The sequence below is a fragment of the Crocodylus siamensis genome, chromosome 11 (assembly GCF_052110815.1).
Source record: "Crocodylus siamensis isolate JL-2025a chromosome 11, ASM5211081v1, whole genome shotgun sequence".
NCBI lineage: Eukaryota > Metazoa > Chordata > Crocodylia > Crocodylidae > Crocodylus > Crocodylus siamensis.
The window spans coordinates 28,663,892-28,679,468 of NC_143405.1; the positions used below are offsets into that span (position 1 = coordinate 28,663,892).

General features: G+C 45.3%; 1 protein-coding gene across 1 annotated transcript in view; it reads left to right on the forward strand.

The window, feature by feature from the left end:
- Window positions 1-331: 331 nt before the first annotated feature.
- The window catches only part of STAB1 (stabilin 1), a 217,488-nt gene continuing 202,242 nt past the window's right edge, over window positions 332-15,577 (forward strand). The window contains exons 1-3 of the mRNA XM_090022768.1: window positions 332-633; window positions 6,748-6,884; window positions 14,708-14,823. Coding sequence (XP_089878894.1) covers window positions 493-633; window positions 6,748-6,884; window positions 14,708-14,823 — 394 coding nt within the window. The 5' untranslated portion in view covers window positions 332-492. The remainder of the gene's footprint in view (window positions 634-6,747; window positions 6,885-14,707; window positions 14,824-15,577) is intronic.

A 15,577-nucleotide genomic window follows, 5' to 3' on the forward strand; every position in this document is an offset into this window, starting at 1 on the left:
ACACTTTAAGTAAATTAAAAGATATGTACATGAGCAGGAGAGGGGTGTGCTTTCTGGTTGAGATGACCTGAGTGCATTAACATCAGCAATGAAACTGAAATAATTTACCATTGTGGATTCTACGTTTTTGTAGATGGCCCATTGAAATTGCCTCCAGTTAAGGATAGAGTTAACATATTTCATTCCAATATGCTGAGAACTAAGGATTTCCTTCCATCTGTTTTGAACTGATATGTAGGAGGAAATCCATAGATGTTCCTGTTTTGAGTAAACCTTTCACTTGTGGATTAAGCTTTTGCGTGTGTGTGTGTGTGTGTGTGTGTTTAAAAAACAAAAGAGAAAGCTGATATTAGTTCATGAATAATATTTAAAAGTAGCAGAAGCTCCTGCTTCATATTGGAGTCGGAAAGCAAAAATGTTTTTTCCTTATTTACTTCTAACTCCTTTTTTTTCTTGGATCTGACTTTTGGTAGGCAGTCCTTTCTTACAGAAATGGCATCGCCTTCTTCACCATCACCACCCCCTTCAAGAAAAGTGCTCTCTCCTTATTACATGAAAATGCATCTTCCTGGTTTATTGTTTCTGCTCTTAACAGCAAGTTTCATTTCCACCGCTGAAGGGCAGACTCAGAAGGTATGTTTGCTAATCTTTGTTTCAGAACTATAGACTATGTGGTACTTTTCTTGTGTGTGTGGTCTATTTTGTATATCTAAAGTTAAGGAACAGGGAATTTGCTTGGCTCTTAAATAAATTCTAAATTATAGTACTGAATGCAAGTGACATGTCATGGCTGAGAACCATAGACACAATTCTACAAAGAACTGAGCATCTTTGACTCTCACTAGCTTCAATAGGTTTCATGGGAGCTTGGCACATGACAAGATTAAGCCCCAAAACATCTAGTAGAATTTCCTAATTTTTAAAAAAAAGTTATTGTGTTGAAAGTTTGGCCTGAAAATGGTTAAGGACAACTCTGGACCCAATAAAGGGGTTTAGCGATGAGCCTTTACATAGCCACATGAGACTGTAAAGATATCCTGCTTATAAAGAATTAGAATCAAAGACAGTTTTAGAATCCATCAAACCTGCTGATAAAAATACACCACAGGCTGACTACTGAATCATCATTTATTAATATCAGACAAGCAACTGCCTTGGTGAATAAAAAATGGCTTCTTCAAAGGATCATGCATCGAACTATAGAGGTTAAAAAACTAGGATTTTACAATAAATCTTTTAAAAAATGTGGTCGCAATCTCTCTACTTAAATATATATATATATCCCTCATTGCCTGTATATTGGATTGTTGTCATAGTGCTGCTTGCAGGTGCTAGGTGATAGATAATGATTAGTTATTTTCTGGTTCCTGGTAAGTGCTATATAGGCACAGCATTTAAAAATTAATTTTGCACATAGATCTATATAGCTAGGTGAATGTACTGTACTCTACATAGTATGTGAGCATCTTAATGTGACATAAAAAATGTTGATAGTGTTCTGATGGGTAATATATTTCTCTGGAGATTTTTGTTTTCATTCATACATCTCAGTTATGAAATTCAGAGTAGTCAGTGGCTCAATGTCTAGTTGGCAGCCGATATCAAATAGAGTGCCTCAGGGGTTGGTCCTAGGGTCAGGTTTGTTCAGTATTTTCATCAATGACCTGGAAGATGGGATAGGGTGCACCCTCAGCAAGTTTGCAGATGACACCAAGCTGTGGGGAGTAGTAGGTATACCTGAAGGTAGGGCTAGGATTGAGAGAGACCTCGACAAATTGGAGGAGTGGACCAAAAGAAATCTTATGAGGTTCGATAAGGACAAGCAAAGTCCTGTACTTACAACAGAACAATCCTATGCACTGACGCAGGCTGGGGACTGACTGGCTAAGCAGCAACTCTGCAGAAGACGACTTGGGGGTTACAGTGGACAGTAAACTGAATATGAGCCAAGACTGTGCCCTTGTTGCAAAAAATGCTAATGGCATACCAGGGCCACAGTAGTAGGAATGTTGTCAGCAGATTGAGGGAAGTGATTCTTTCTCTCTATTTGGTCCTGGAGTACTGTGTGAGGCTACATTAGAAGTGCTGTGTCCAGTTTTGGACCCTTCAATACAGAAAGCATGTGGACAAATTGGAGAGGGTCCAATGGAAGGCAACAAAAATTTACATCACCATTGAGGATTATGGCCCAGAATCAAAAACAAATGCACTTAAAATATCAAGCTGTTAGTATCACTGAGAAGAGAACTGTACAACTAGAACAGTGTATTTAATCCAGAAATTGCATCCATGTTCAGGAAACTGGAGATAGTGAAGAAGCAATTGAAAGCAAATAAATAGCACTCTAGGATCACTGTAGAGGAAGTTGAGAGAGAAGACAGATGTTGTGAGCTAGTTATTTCTTTTCTCTTAGGTGAAGAAAGAGGTTGCTTACAAAAAAGAGCAAAAAACCACTTGGACAAAGAATACAATAGCCTGATTCATTTTTGTATAAAGATGTTAGCCTCCCAAACTGGCAAGGCCAGCCTAACAGACCATCTAGGTTTGGGCAGACATTTGACCTTGATTTTGTTTCACTCTGGCTGGAGCAAATAAGTCATGGGGTGGGCATAAGAGCCTTGCAAGGGATAGTACTAAAGGGGCCTATTTGCCAGCCACAGAGTTGACTGTACATGCAAAGCAGGCCAGGCAATGCCAAAAGAAGGAAGGACAGATTAGGTAGAAGGGTGTGTCCTGGGCAAACCTGTGCTTTGGCAACACTGTTGTGACCCATGAGGTATTGCAATGGAGGCAAAATTAGCGTAGCACTGAGAGCTGGCCTGACTTCCTATGGAGGTCACATTTGCCTCTGCAGCCTCTCATTAGGAGAGGCAGAAGCTTCCTTACCAAAGTCACTGTGCCAGTTTCAGCATATGGACATTCTCATTCCTATACTATCTGTGAGCTGGCTCATACAGTGGATACGGGAAATATCTGGGCAACAATAAAAAGGCTTAGAATCCTGGAATCAGTAATTATTCCAGTGAAGTTATCATGTATTTTTGGAAGAACTAAATATTTTATAGGATTATCATGACTAAAAAGTGTCTTAGGGCTAGAAAGTCCCATTTGTTCTGAAATTGTTGTAGCATCTAATATCTGATTTCCCCTTCTTTGTGCTTAGCACTGGGATTTAGTGCAGTGTGAGTACAAAAATATTACCAGATCAGATGAAAAAAGTAGCATTGTACACCCTCTATGCTCTCAGATACCTTAAGTGCTTTCTGCCTGACTTCAGGTTAAAACAACTACCTACCTCACTCTACGCAGCTGTAAATGACAATATAATTCAAGACATGGAGAATCTGGACTCTAGAATTTGCTGTCTTTTCAACCCTGCTTCCTGGTTGTCAGTTTTCTGGGCAATTTTGCATCTTTCAAAGTAGAGCAGGCCCTCTCTATACCTTGATCACCAGTGCCCCCACTACTGTCCACTGATAGCAAAACCAGTAGTATACAAGTTATCACACATTGTACCTTGCCAGTAATTCCATCTCATTGGAGCTATGGCTATTTTTGACTTAGAACACTGTCTGAATTTTATCCTCTCCAAACTTTGAGGGTGCCTGAATGCATATCCAAAGTTTGTGAGAAGCAAGCAAGTTATCTTTGATTAGTCTGAAGCCATGTAGAAGGAGAAGGCAGGGTAGATTTGTACTTTATAGACTAGACAAAGTGGGGGGGTGTAAGGCACTTTGTGCCCAAAAGCTTGTCTAACATCTTTCCCAGTTATACAGCTGGTCCAGTAAAGGATATTACCAAAGAAACCTTGCTTCTTGCATATTTCCTGGGCCCTCATGGCTGCAGCAAATCTTGACATTCAGACCCCTCTTACCTTCTGTCACCTTCCTAAAAGCAAAATCAGCAAGAAAAAATAATTTCCAGTTCCTGAAGGGGAAGGTACATTAAACACGTCCCATTTGCATGCTTACTTCCCTTTTTGTCCGCTATTGCTGCTTATGTAAACGTATTCCTGTAGAAAAAGGGGAAGGTACGACAGGACACAGCCCAAGACCTTGGGCAATTTCCAGGGAGGTTAGGGTTAGGGAAAATTCCATGAAAACAGGATCTATTCATGGTTTACTTTTCACAAAGAAAAAAGCTGAAACTATGGAGCAACATCATTCCATCCACATTAAAAAATAAAGCTGCATTTGGGTGGAATAAAATGATATACAATAACAAACTTAACTGAAAGTGTTTTGTAGCCTGCGTAGACTTGGCAAAAATATATTGAATAGCTACTTCAAACTGATTTTTCAAGGCCTGGTGGAAGGAAAGATGAAACAATGATAGCACCTAGTTCCGTGGTTCTCAACTTTTTTAGATTCAAGGCACCCCTCATTGGACACCCTTGCATAACTTCTGTGAAATAAACAGCACCCCATTCCAAAATCTAATTTATTACAGGGTTTACCTCCTTACAGAAGGGACAGGTAGTGGGAGCTGGGGGTAGCAGCTAGGCAGGGAGAGTCTGAGTCTGCCCTTAACTACTTATTGCCTCACACTTCCTGTGGCACCTTTCAAAAGATCTCACAGCACCCCAAGATGTCCTGGCACCCTGGTTTAGAATCACTGACCTAACTTTTCCCTTTTCACCTGCATCTCCAGCCTGTGGGGTACATCCTCATAGCTGCACATTTTCTTCCATTGCCTTGATAGAGAATTGCCAGTCATGCTCCATGGAAAGGAGAAACCTCATGACTTTTCATCCACATTGTGGAGCTATTAAAGAGAGGGAAGAAACAGTAAGATTACATTCTAACATGCTGAGTAAAGTTAGTAGAGCTCAAGCCAACCTAAATGGAGGGGTGGAGTAGGGTATACAAGCCTCTGGCCTTCAATTGCTATGTTGCAGTGAAAGAGTGTCTTAAGGTAACAGATTTACCTTCACATTCCCACTGGTTACTAGCAGCTGCTGGCATGGGAGGCAAGTTTTTCCATTTGTTGGGCTGCAGAGAGACCCTGTTTGTATCCAGTGTCATAAGAAGAGACTTGGGCTTTTATACCTTCTTTCAATTGGGAATAAAAGGGAGGAAAATGTAAATGTGAATCAGTAGGGCTGGGTGGGAGGGTGTTGTGGGGTGTGCGTGTGTGAGAGGGGACTGAGCCCGTCCTAGGCTCCTGAAGACAGCTGGGAGTGAGAGGGGGAGGAGTGGAGAAGAGATGCATGCAGCAGAACTTGCCCAGGTAGTGTGGTGCAGGTGCATGTGCAGGTGTGGGTGCAGGTGCAGCCTGCTCCCCAAATCTGACGTGCAGCTGCCTCCCCAGCACTCCACATGGGGCTGGGCTGTGCCTGTTCCCATCCAGGGCAGCCCATGCTGCATCCACCAATGGTACCACCCTGGCCCCAACCTTGGCCCCACCCCAGCCAGAGCACACAGCTTCCTTCCAGCCACTTGGGTGCCGTAGGTGGTTGCTCATCACATTGGGCAGGTGGAGTGGGTGAAAGGTGACTGGGAGCTTGAGCTGAAGCCCCATGTGCTGGGGCAGGAACTTCCCCAGTGCACCTTTGCCCACCACTGCTGCTTCCCCACGCTACCTGCTGGCTGGAGTAGCCCTGGCACAGCAGGGGCAGGAAGAAGAGGAGGAGGAGAGAGCTGCTGGAGGCTGGGGGGAGTCAAGTAATACCTGGGCAATTGCACCAGTGGCGGGGGCAGCCCTGCAAAGAAGCTGTACACACTGTCTGGGGCTGGGGCTGGGGCAGTGCCATGGGCAGGTGGAGGGTAGATGTGGACTGGAGTGTGATACAGGCTGTCCTGAGTGGAACTTGGCCCCATGTGGAGTGTTGTGGGGCACCAACAGGTCAGAACAATTGGCAGGCCAGATCTAGCCCATGAACCATATTTTGCCCCAGTCCTTCTTGTAAAACTGCCAGGTAGCCACATCTGTTCCTTAGGAACTGGACTGAGATCACCATCTCACTTTTCAGACCATCGTATGATAATGACATCACTCATGATTGAACTGTATCTGTGGCATGACTATGGTAGGAATTGCACCTGATATCTAACCCCCTAATACAGGTTTCCCTTGCTTTATGATGTACATGAATTCCTGGAAAAAGGCACATAACTTGAATCCGCATAAAGGGGACTCACTTTACAATGTAACAAATAGGGATACATTCCAAGACCTTGACTGTACTGACCCATTTCTACCACTTTTACAAGACAATTTTGGTACTCATCAACTGCAGCCAGTACACACAAGCACAGGGTGGTGGAGAATGTTACTATAATGGGGATGGCAACTACAGAAACACGTGTCGCGGGCAACAAGTGAGGAGCACAAATCCAGACAGGAGACTATATTTTGGTACGCATCACTCCCACAATGCACTGTACAAGGCAGTTGACTGTGGGTTTCCATCACACTGGTCACATAAAAGTAAATTTACATTGCATATAACAATTTTTTGGTATAAAAAGGGTAAAAAACTGATTGCATAAGAGTGAATTCACACATAAATAATCTGCATAAAGTGAGGGAAACCCAGATGTCTTTTGCAGTTATTAGGTTAAACAGGCTTGTTCTCATGTACAATTGATGAATGATTGTGAATGATCAAATTTAATTAATGATGCTTATTATTTTTTTAAATGTGTAGAATTCATGTAGAATTATGAATGGAAATATAGGCAAAAATGTAGTGGCAAGATATTATTAAAATGTATAATGTCTGGTGTTTGCATACATGTTTTTAAGTTAAGATCCATGCAATGCAATGTGAAGATGATGTTTACTTCGAATACTCCATGCACTTCCTGTGCTGCATCTTCAAAACTGACATGCCCCAAAGGCTGGATAAAGATCACCCAGGGGCTAGGAGAGAGAAACTGCAGGTAAGCTAACTTTCTTATTCAGGTTGAAGTGTAAAGATTTGCATGCAGTGTTATATGTCTGTTTTGTACTAAGCATACAATCACAGATTAGTAGATACATGTTTGCTAATATTTCAAGGCATGCTTTTCTGAATTTGCCTAGGAAGAGGTTGCATTGTTTAAAAATCATGGGAGAGAGAGATTGCTGGTTCCTACCACTGGAAGTCTTCCTCTTTTATTTGGGGTCAAAGAAGAGGTGGCTTGAAATGCATATTTTTTTCATGCACACTAATGCTCACTTGATATATGTGGGCATAATAGTAATACTGCTTGAATTTTTCATTTGACACTCAAAAAAATTTACAAATATTATTTCCTTAAGCCTCACAACTTCATCTGTGGAACTGGTGTATTCTCATTTCAGAGAAGCAGAGCGTATAAAGCCAAACTCCATATTTAGGCACCTAATTTAAAGTAACTTATTCTCAGAGGTTATGAGAATCTACTGATTCAAATCAGTTCAGATAGAAGTTGGGAATAATCGAGACGTTTTGTATTTAGATGTCCAAATACCGACAACAGCCTTAATTCTTCAATTTGTTTCTGAAACGAACAGACCTTTGCAAATTCCCAATAGCATAAGTTGAAGTGGTCAAGCGGGGTACCGGCCCTGGGCACCAAATAGTGGGAGTGCCAGAATGGTCTATGCCAGGGGCAGGTAATTATTTTGGGTGGAAGACTGCTTAACAAGGATTGGTGAGCTGTTGAGGGCCACATAGGTAGCCCTGCCCCTTGACAGGTGCCCCTACCCCTAGCCACCATCTTAAGATCAGAAGCCCTACCCCTAACCCCTGACCTTTGCCACCAGAAATCCCTCCCCTTGCCCCCCCCCAATACTTCTTTAGGGAGGGGTAAGCAGGGCCTATCACAGGGGGGACCAGGAGGGCCATTTGGCCTGGGCCTCTCATTCACAGAGGGCCTCAAATTTAGACTTTTGACGTTATCTCCAAATGAGGTTATACATGCAGACACAGAGATACACTGACAGGATTGAAAGAAGAAGACATTCATCATACAAGTTTAATCTTGTGTCCCATTACCGGGCCACACTGCCTGTAGTGCACTATGAATTAATTTTTTTTTAATATACCGGGAGCCTCAAAATATGAAAGTGGCCCAGGCCTCTCTCGACCTCTGAGAGAGCCTGGGGATGAGTTGCCATCTTAGAAACAGAAAAAACCAAATCATATACTAAAAATCAAACACCTACTATAACATATTTTAATTTTATTACAAAAAATATCTGTCATGATTTTTGTTGGTGTACTGTGTATACAGGTGATTGCATAATAACTCAAAAATAAATTCTTATTCTTTAATATTGTCTGGCGAGGTATGGTTGAGGTGTGTATGTGGTGGGGGTGTATCTATGGTGTGTGGGTGTGTGGGGGGAGTTTGGGAGGGGGTGTGGCTGTGGGGGGGCATAGGGTAGGTTGGGGGTTATGTGGTGTTTGTGGGGTGTGGGTGTGTAGCTCTGGAACACACTTTCCTCTCCTGTAGTCAAGACATAAAACATTGTGGTGGGGTACATGTATCTGTGTATGTGTGTGGCTTGTGGGGTGTGAAGGAGGGTGGGGAGCCCCCCATACTCCCGTCATGGTGCAGCAGCAGACAGGGGCTCTGGTGCCTGGCTCTGGCCAGCGCTGCTCATCACAGTGAGGAGCCAGCCTCCACTAGCCTGTCTGTTTCCCTGGCACTCCCTGCACTCTCAGGGCACAGGAGGAAAGCCCCAGGCACTGGAGCTGGTTGCTTTCCCTGCCCCAGCCCATTCCAGAGCCTGGGACTTCCCTCCTATGTGTCTCAAGTGTGAGCTCCGGGGAAACAAATGGCCCAGCGGGGGCTGTACTCCTTGCAGTACTGGCTGGAGCTAGGCACCAATGCCAAGCAGCTGCCCCCCCCCCCCCCTCGCTGCTGCCCCTGCTGCCTGCCAAGCCTGTGCACCATGAGGGGAGTGTGTGTGGGGGGGTCTGCATACCCCCTCCCCCTCACACCCTGGCCACCCAAGCTCCACGCTTATGCCGTGCCCATGGGCTCCATGCTGCAGCCAGCCCTATCCCCATGCTCTGCACTCCTGCCCAGCTGCTGCCCCACCCCCAGCTTCCCTACCTGCTTCCTGGAGGGAGCAGGACACCAGGGAAGCCTGCAGCAGCAGCCCCGCCCTGTGGTGGTGGGGTCAGCCCTTCCGCCCATGGGGGTGGGAGCAAGGATATGTTCGGGATGGGTGTAGGTGCCTCGCTCCCACCCTTGTGGGTGGAAGGGCTGGGCAGGGCACAAGTCCTTGGGGGGGTGTGGGACGCTGCAGGCTGTATGGTGAACCAGATCCAGTCTGCGAGCCATATTTTGCCCACCCCTGGTCCATACTCTAGCAAAAGCAGCAGCAGCTGGGTACACAGACACTGTGCTGCTGCTATAGCAGGGCAGGCATACTTCATCACAGCAGCAGCAGCAGGGGCAAGTAAAACCCATCTCTCCACACTCAGTATCACTTCCCCTGCACTCCTGACTTCTACTGCTCTCCAGTAGAGCTTGGCCACATTCAAACCTTGCTAGTTACACCTCTGCAAATTTCCACTGGCAAGATTATGCACACTCAAATAAATTGCAGGACTGATATTTAATGGTAGGCCCAAAAATCTGAAACCTTTGTCCTATGTGATTTGCCCAAAGTCATGCACTGAGTCAGCAGCAAAAACAGAAATAGAAACAATGAGCATGTTATGCCTAGTATCCTGCTCTTGCAGCTAAAAGAATATCAATATTGCCTTTGAACTTTTAACCCTCATTATCATTTATATTATATGCTTTTTCTTGTGTTTTCTACCCTTATTCTACTGAGCTGAATACATTTCTCCAGCTTAGCTACAATGGAAAAATGGTGAAAGAAAAATAGGTTTACCAAGAAATCTAACAAAAATAGAACATAACATAAATGGTGTCATAGTGGGTCATCCAATGGTCCATCTAATCAAGTATTTTCACACTGACAGTGGAAGTAGTTGATGTTTTAGAGGGAGAGCCTTTGAATAGGGTATATGTGGGGTGAGCTATCCCTTGTCATACCTTTCATCACATCCATCATCATTGGTTTAGAGATTCCAGAGGATATACACATGACTATTTAGTTTAATAGCTATTAGTGGATCTGTTATCCATGAATTTCTCTAGTCCCTTTTGAACCAGGCTATACTATCTGCCTCTATAAGCTTCTGTAGTAATAGTTCCACAATTTAACTATATGCTATGTTAAAAAGTACTTTCTCTTGTTAGTTTTAAACCTGTTTTATTTTAATTTCAGTGTGTGCCCTCTAGTTCTAGTATTTTCGGATTTAGTGAATAACAGTTCCCTATTCACTTTGTTCACACCCTTCATGATTCCATAACCTCTATGATATCCCCCCTTAGTCTTCTCCTTTTGAGACTGAAGAGTCCTAGCCTTTTCAGTCTTTCCTGGTATGGCAGGAGATTATTATCTATTAATTTATTGAACAGTGAACTTAAACGGTTAATATGTTGCTCCATTATCTACTGTTTTCTTCCAGGTGGAAACATTTTAATAATAGCTATTAGGCCTGTGCGAAGTGGCTAGTATTTGCTTTGGATTCAGATTTGGCCGATTCGGGGGAGAATGATTCAATTTGGTGATTCGACTCACTGTCCCAAATCAATTTCTCCTTCCTGTAAGGCCTGATCTGTTATAATTTATGCATTCTTTTATTTATCTGCAAGGGCCTATGGAACTTTGAGTGTTACTGACTGCATCTACACATGAGCTTTACTTTGGAGTAGACTAATTAGCTCCACAGTAAAGCGTCACCATCTACACATACTACAGCATTAGGCTGCAGTAAACAAATTAACACTGCCATAAGATAGTACAGGGATAGTACTGTCTTACAGTAAGGTAATTAACTGTAATTAAATGCATGTATAGATGTTGACTGCAGGCATAAATTGTGCCTAATTAGCCCAAGCAGCAGGGGGCTAGACTTCTGCCTGCTACCTAGACCCACAGCTCCACACTTTCAGCACCCTCATACCACAGCCAGCCTTTTCACCGCCAAACGCTACCACCCAGAATCCAGGGCAGAGCAGGATGGGAGCAGCCCTTCTTCACCCCAGCTCAAATTGCTGATGTCCCAGGCCCACATGTAGATGCTGCACCTGGAGTAGTTTACTCCAGCTCAATCTGCTCCAGAATTTATTGCTTGGAATTAGTTGCACATGTAGACTCACCCACTGAGTTGAAATACTGGTCTAAGATATTTCACATGAATCTCACCTTTATCTGAGTCCTTTGAAATTAGGGATGCACTGATAAAGATTTTTTGGGCCAATATTAATGGCCAATTATTAACAAGCCATATTGGCCGACAGCAATCTGATTGCCAATATGCAGCCCAGCAGCTTGGAGAGCAGAGTCCAGCTGGTAAGTTTGTGGGGGGAAGGGAAATGGTGGAGGGAAGGGGCATAGGGAGGGCAGATTAAGGCCTCCGCAGTGAGGGAGGGAATGAGGCTGGAGCTGGGGCTGGGGCTGGGGCAGGGGCAGGCGCAGGGGCAGGCGCAGGGGCAGGCACTAAACAGCCAGAGTGGACCAGGGCTGCATTTGGGGCAGGAAGGGTGGGCAACAGCAACACTGGGGGGTGGCTATGGGGGGGCTACAGTCACACCATAGCACTCCTGTAGCCCCTCCCCCAGCACTGGCACTGCCCACCTCACCTGCCCCAAGTGCAGCCCCAGTCCAGCCCTCCCCTACAACCTGCTGAAAAGAACCTGGTACGATCCCCAGCCCCCAGAAGGCAGCCTGCTCTTGTCCCATGCACAGATCCAGGGGGCACGTGCCCCTCATGCTTCCTCTGGGAGTGCATGCAGTGGCTGGGAACTGCCCCCCACCTGCCCCGTGGCTGTAGACAAACCATTTACAGCTCCATCCCATGCCCTGTCCCTCCCCACCTGTTTAGTGCCTGTCCCTGTTCCAACCCCACTCCCTCCCTCACCATGGGGGCCTCAATCTGCCCCCACCATGCCCCTTCCCTCCCCCATACCCCTTCCCCACCACAGACTTAGCAGCTGGATGCTCCTCTCCAAGCTGCTGGGATGCACTCCTGGCTGTGCACATGCATACAGCGTTTATTGGCATTATTACTGGCCACATTAGCCAAAAAAGCAGATTGCTGATAATCTCAATTTTCCTTTTATTGGTGCCAATTTGATAAGGACCAATGTATCAGTGCATCTCTATTTGAAATATCATTTACTGCCTGGTTTCACATAATCTGTAGTATATAATTGTAAATGATTCTTAATTTTCTTCCTTGCCACGCCTACATGAGATGCTGAGTGCACAGTAGCCTGTGACTGCTGTGCAGTAGCAGTGCAGGGCAGGAAGTGTGACACTACTGCACAGTAATCATGAGCTACTATGCAGTCAGCATCATGAAATAGCTATTTTTTGGTGCAACTACTTTGCAGTCACTTAGTACTTGTTTATGTAGGGCAGGGGTGTGCAGGCAGCAGATTGTGGATCTTCCTGAGCTCTGAACCATGCTGTCACTGCTGCAAAATCTTAGTCCCAGCCCTTGAGCAACTCTCAACCCAGCCATGTGCCCTGCCAGCTCTGCTGGGGCTGGTCTCCCTGGAAACCCTGGCTCTGTGCTATTACAGCCCCACTGCTCTTGGCATCTCCATGGCAACTGCCTGCAGTGACATTTCATAGATTTCATAGACATTAGGGCTGGAAGGAACCTCGGGAGATCATCGAGTCCAGCCCCCTGCCCAAAGGGCAGGAAGTCAGCTGGGGTCATAGGATCCCAGCAAGATAAGCATCCAATTTACTCTTGAAGGTGTTCAGTGTAGGTGCTTGAACCACCTCCGCTGGCAGACTGTTCCAGACCTCGGGGGCTCGGACAGTAAAGAAATTCTTCCTTATGTCCAGCCTGAAACGGTCTTGCAGGAGTTTGTGACCGTTCGACCTCGTTATCCCTTGGGGCGCTCTGGTGAACAGATGTTCCCCCAGATCCTGGTGGTCACCCCTGATAAACTTATAGGTGGCCATCAGATCACCCCTGAGCCTGCGCTTTTCCAGGCTAAAGAGTCCCATGCCTCTCAGTCTGTCATCGTAAGATCTGTTTTCCTGACCTCTGATCATGCGCGTGGCTCTCCTCTGGACTCTCTCAAGCTTCTCCACATCCTATTTGAATTGTGAATCCCAAAACTGGACGCAGTACTCCAGCTGCGGCCTCACCAAGGCCGAGTACAAGGGGAGAATGATGTCCCGGGATTTGCTCGAGAAGCATCTGTGGATGCACGCCAGCATTTTGGTCGCTTTACTAGCTGCAGCATCGCATTGGAGGCTCATGTTCATCTTGTGGTCAATGATGACCCCCAAGTCTCTTTCTTCTGTAGTGCTAACCAATGTAGCACTGCCGAGCCTATAAGGGTGCTGCAGGTTTTTCCTCCCATGGTGGAGAACCTTGCATTTATCGGTGTTAAACACCATGAGGTTCTCGTCCGCCCACTTGCTGAGCTTGTCCAGGTCAGCCTGGATCACCCGCCTATCTTCTGGTGTGGAGCGTGGATGCTTTGCCCCAAAGTTTGGTGTCATCGGCAAACTTGGCCAGTCCACTCCTGACTCCAATGTCCACATCGTTAATGAAGATGTTGAACAGTATGGGTCCCAGGACAGAGCCTTGAGGGACCCCACTGGTCACGGGGCACCATGATGAGTGACTGCCATCAATTACAATCCCCTGGGTCCAACCATGGAGCCAGTTTCCCACCCAGCAGATCGTGGTGGAGCCAAGGCCACAACTGGCCAGTTTGGCCAAGAGGTGATCATGGATACCAGATCAAAAGCTTTTTTGAAGTCAAGATATATGACATCAATCTCTTCTCCCTTGTCCAGGTGATAGGTCACCTGGTCATAGAAGGAAATGGGATTGGTCAAACAAGACCTACCCGCAACAAACCCATGCTGGCTATCTCTTAGAATGTTAGCCTGGGCCAGTCCCTCAAGGATGGCCTCCTTAATAAACTTTTCTAAGATCTTCCCCAGGATAGAAGTCAGGCTAATGGGCCAGTAGTTAGCCGGATCCACTCTCCTCCCTTTCTTGAAGATCGGCACCACATTGGCCTTCTTCCAGTCTTCGGGCACTACACCAGAGCGCCGGGAGTTTTCAAAGATCTGTGCCAGGGGCTGGGCTATGACGCTCGCCAGCTCCTTGAGTACCCTGGGGTGCAGATTGTCAGGGCCAGCTGACTTGAAGGTATCCAGCTTCTCAAGGTGTTCCTTCACGAGGTCAGCATTGATGGAGGGTAGGGGATCCCCATCACCCGGATCTCCCTGTCCCATAGCAGGCATGGGCGTCCCATGGGACTGATGAAAGACTGACGCAAAGTACCTATTTAATAGGTTGGCTTTTTCCTGGGTGTCAGTTGTCAGTTACCCCATCTGGTTTAGCAGGGGTCCAACATTGCCCTTACTTTTCCTCCGGCTCCCCACATATCTGAAATGGGAGTGGGGCTGCTGGGAAATGTAGTCTGGCTGCTAGCAGGATCCACCGTTTTGCCCATCCCTGAGTTATTGGGTATAGCATGTTGTGTGCCCATTCTTTAGAAGAGTATATTGCACTCCTTATATTACTGTGGTAGGCTTCTCACACAGTTTACTTGGTACTGATCAGAAACCAGCTTTGATACCCTCTCACTTTGACCTCTGATCCATATAGAATAGGTTGGTTTCCACACTGTTTTTTTATAATAATTAATCTTAGATTTTTCTATTTAAGATACACAGTAAAGCTGGGAGAAGACACCCTTTCTCTGCCTGGGTGCAGTCATACGTGTAAGAAGGAAATTGAAGAGAAAAAATGCTGTCCAGGGTTCTGGGGCACTGAGTGCTATGGTATGTTCTTCCATTCTATACCTGTCCTTCCCACCATTGCTAAGATAAGGCACTTTAAAATGGTGCCATAGAGTTACCAGTCTGGCCAGTTTCTTCCAGAGATGTGCTTCATTTTGAGGATTTTTATTTATACTTCCCAGGCACACATTCAATCTCAAGATCTCCAACGTCTATCTAGGAAGACATGAAATTCTTGGGGAAAGAACTTTTCCCTTTCATGTTATTTGAATACTTATGAGGTTTGTCTCCTAGCATAACTCTGTTGTGTGGAAGTTACTCTAGTTAAAAGAATATTTTGAAAAAATAAGTGGTTGCTTTTTTAAGTTTCCAAAGAGAGAGAGAGAGAGAGTTCTTTCCAGGTGTTAAGTCCCTACCTCCATGTGTACTTTAAAATTGGCAGCTTTTCTGTCACTTTTAAGTCTGCTTATTTTCACTATGAGCTGCAATCTAAATATTTGACTGAATTTCAAAGTAAACTATATAAATTGGGGAATGTTTGCTTCACTTCCTGATGTTGTTACTGTAATATTTGTTGATTCTGGTGAAGTCAAGAAGCTGAACCATCAAGCCACAAAATAAAATTTTGATACTTTTGCCAGTCCACTTGAAAACTGAAAAAAACCCTCACTAATTTGTGGGGAGGAGGAGCATGGTAGAGAGCTTTCTAGCATACTTTGAGGCCTGGGTTATATGAATACTCATCAGGGACAAAATGACAGGCAGAACATTTTCAAGACAGGGGACCTATCCTGAG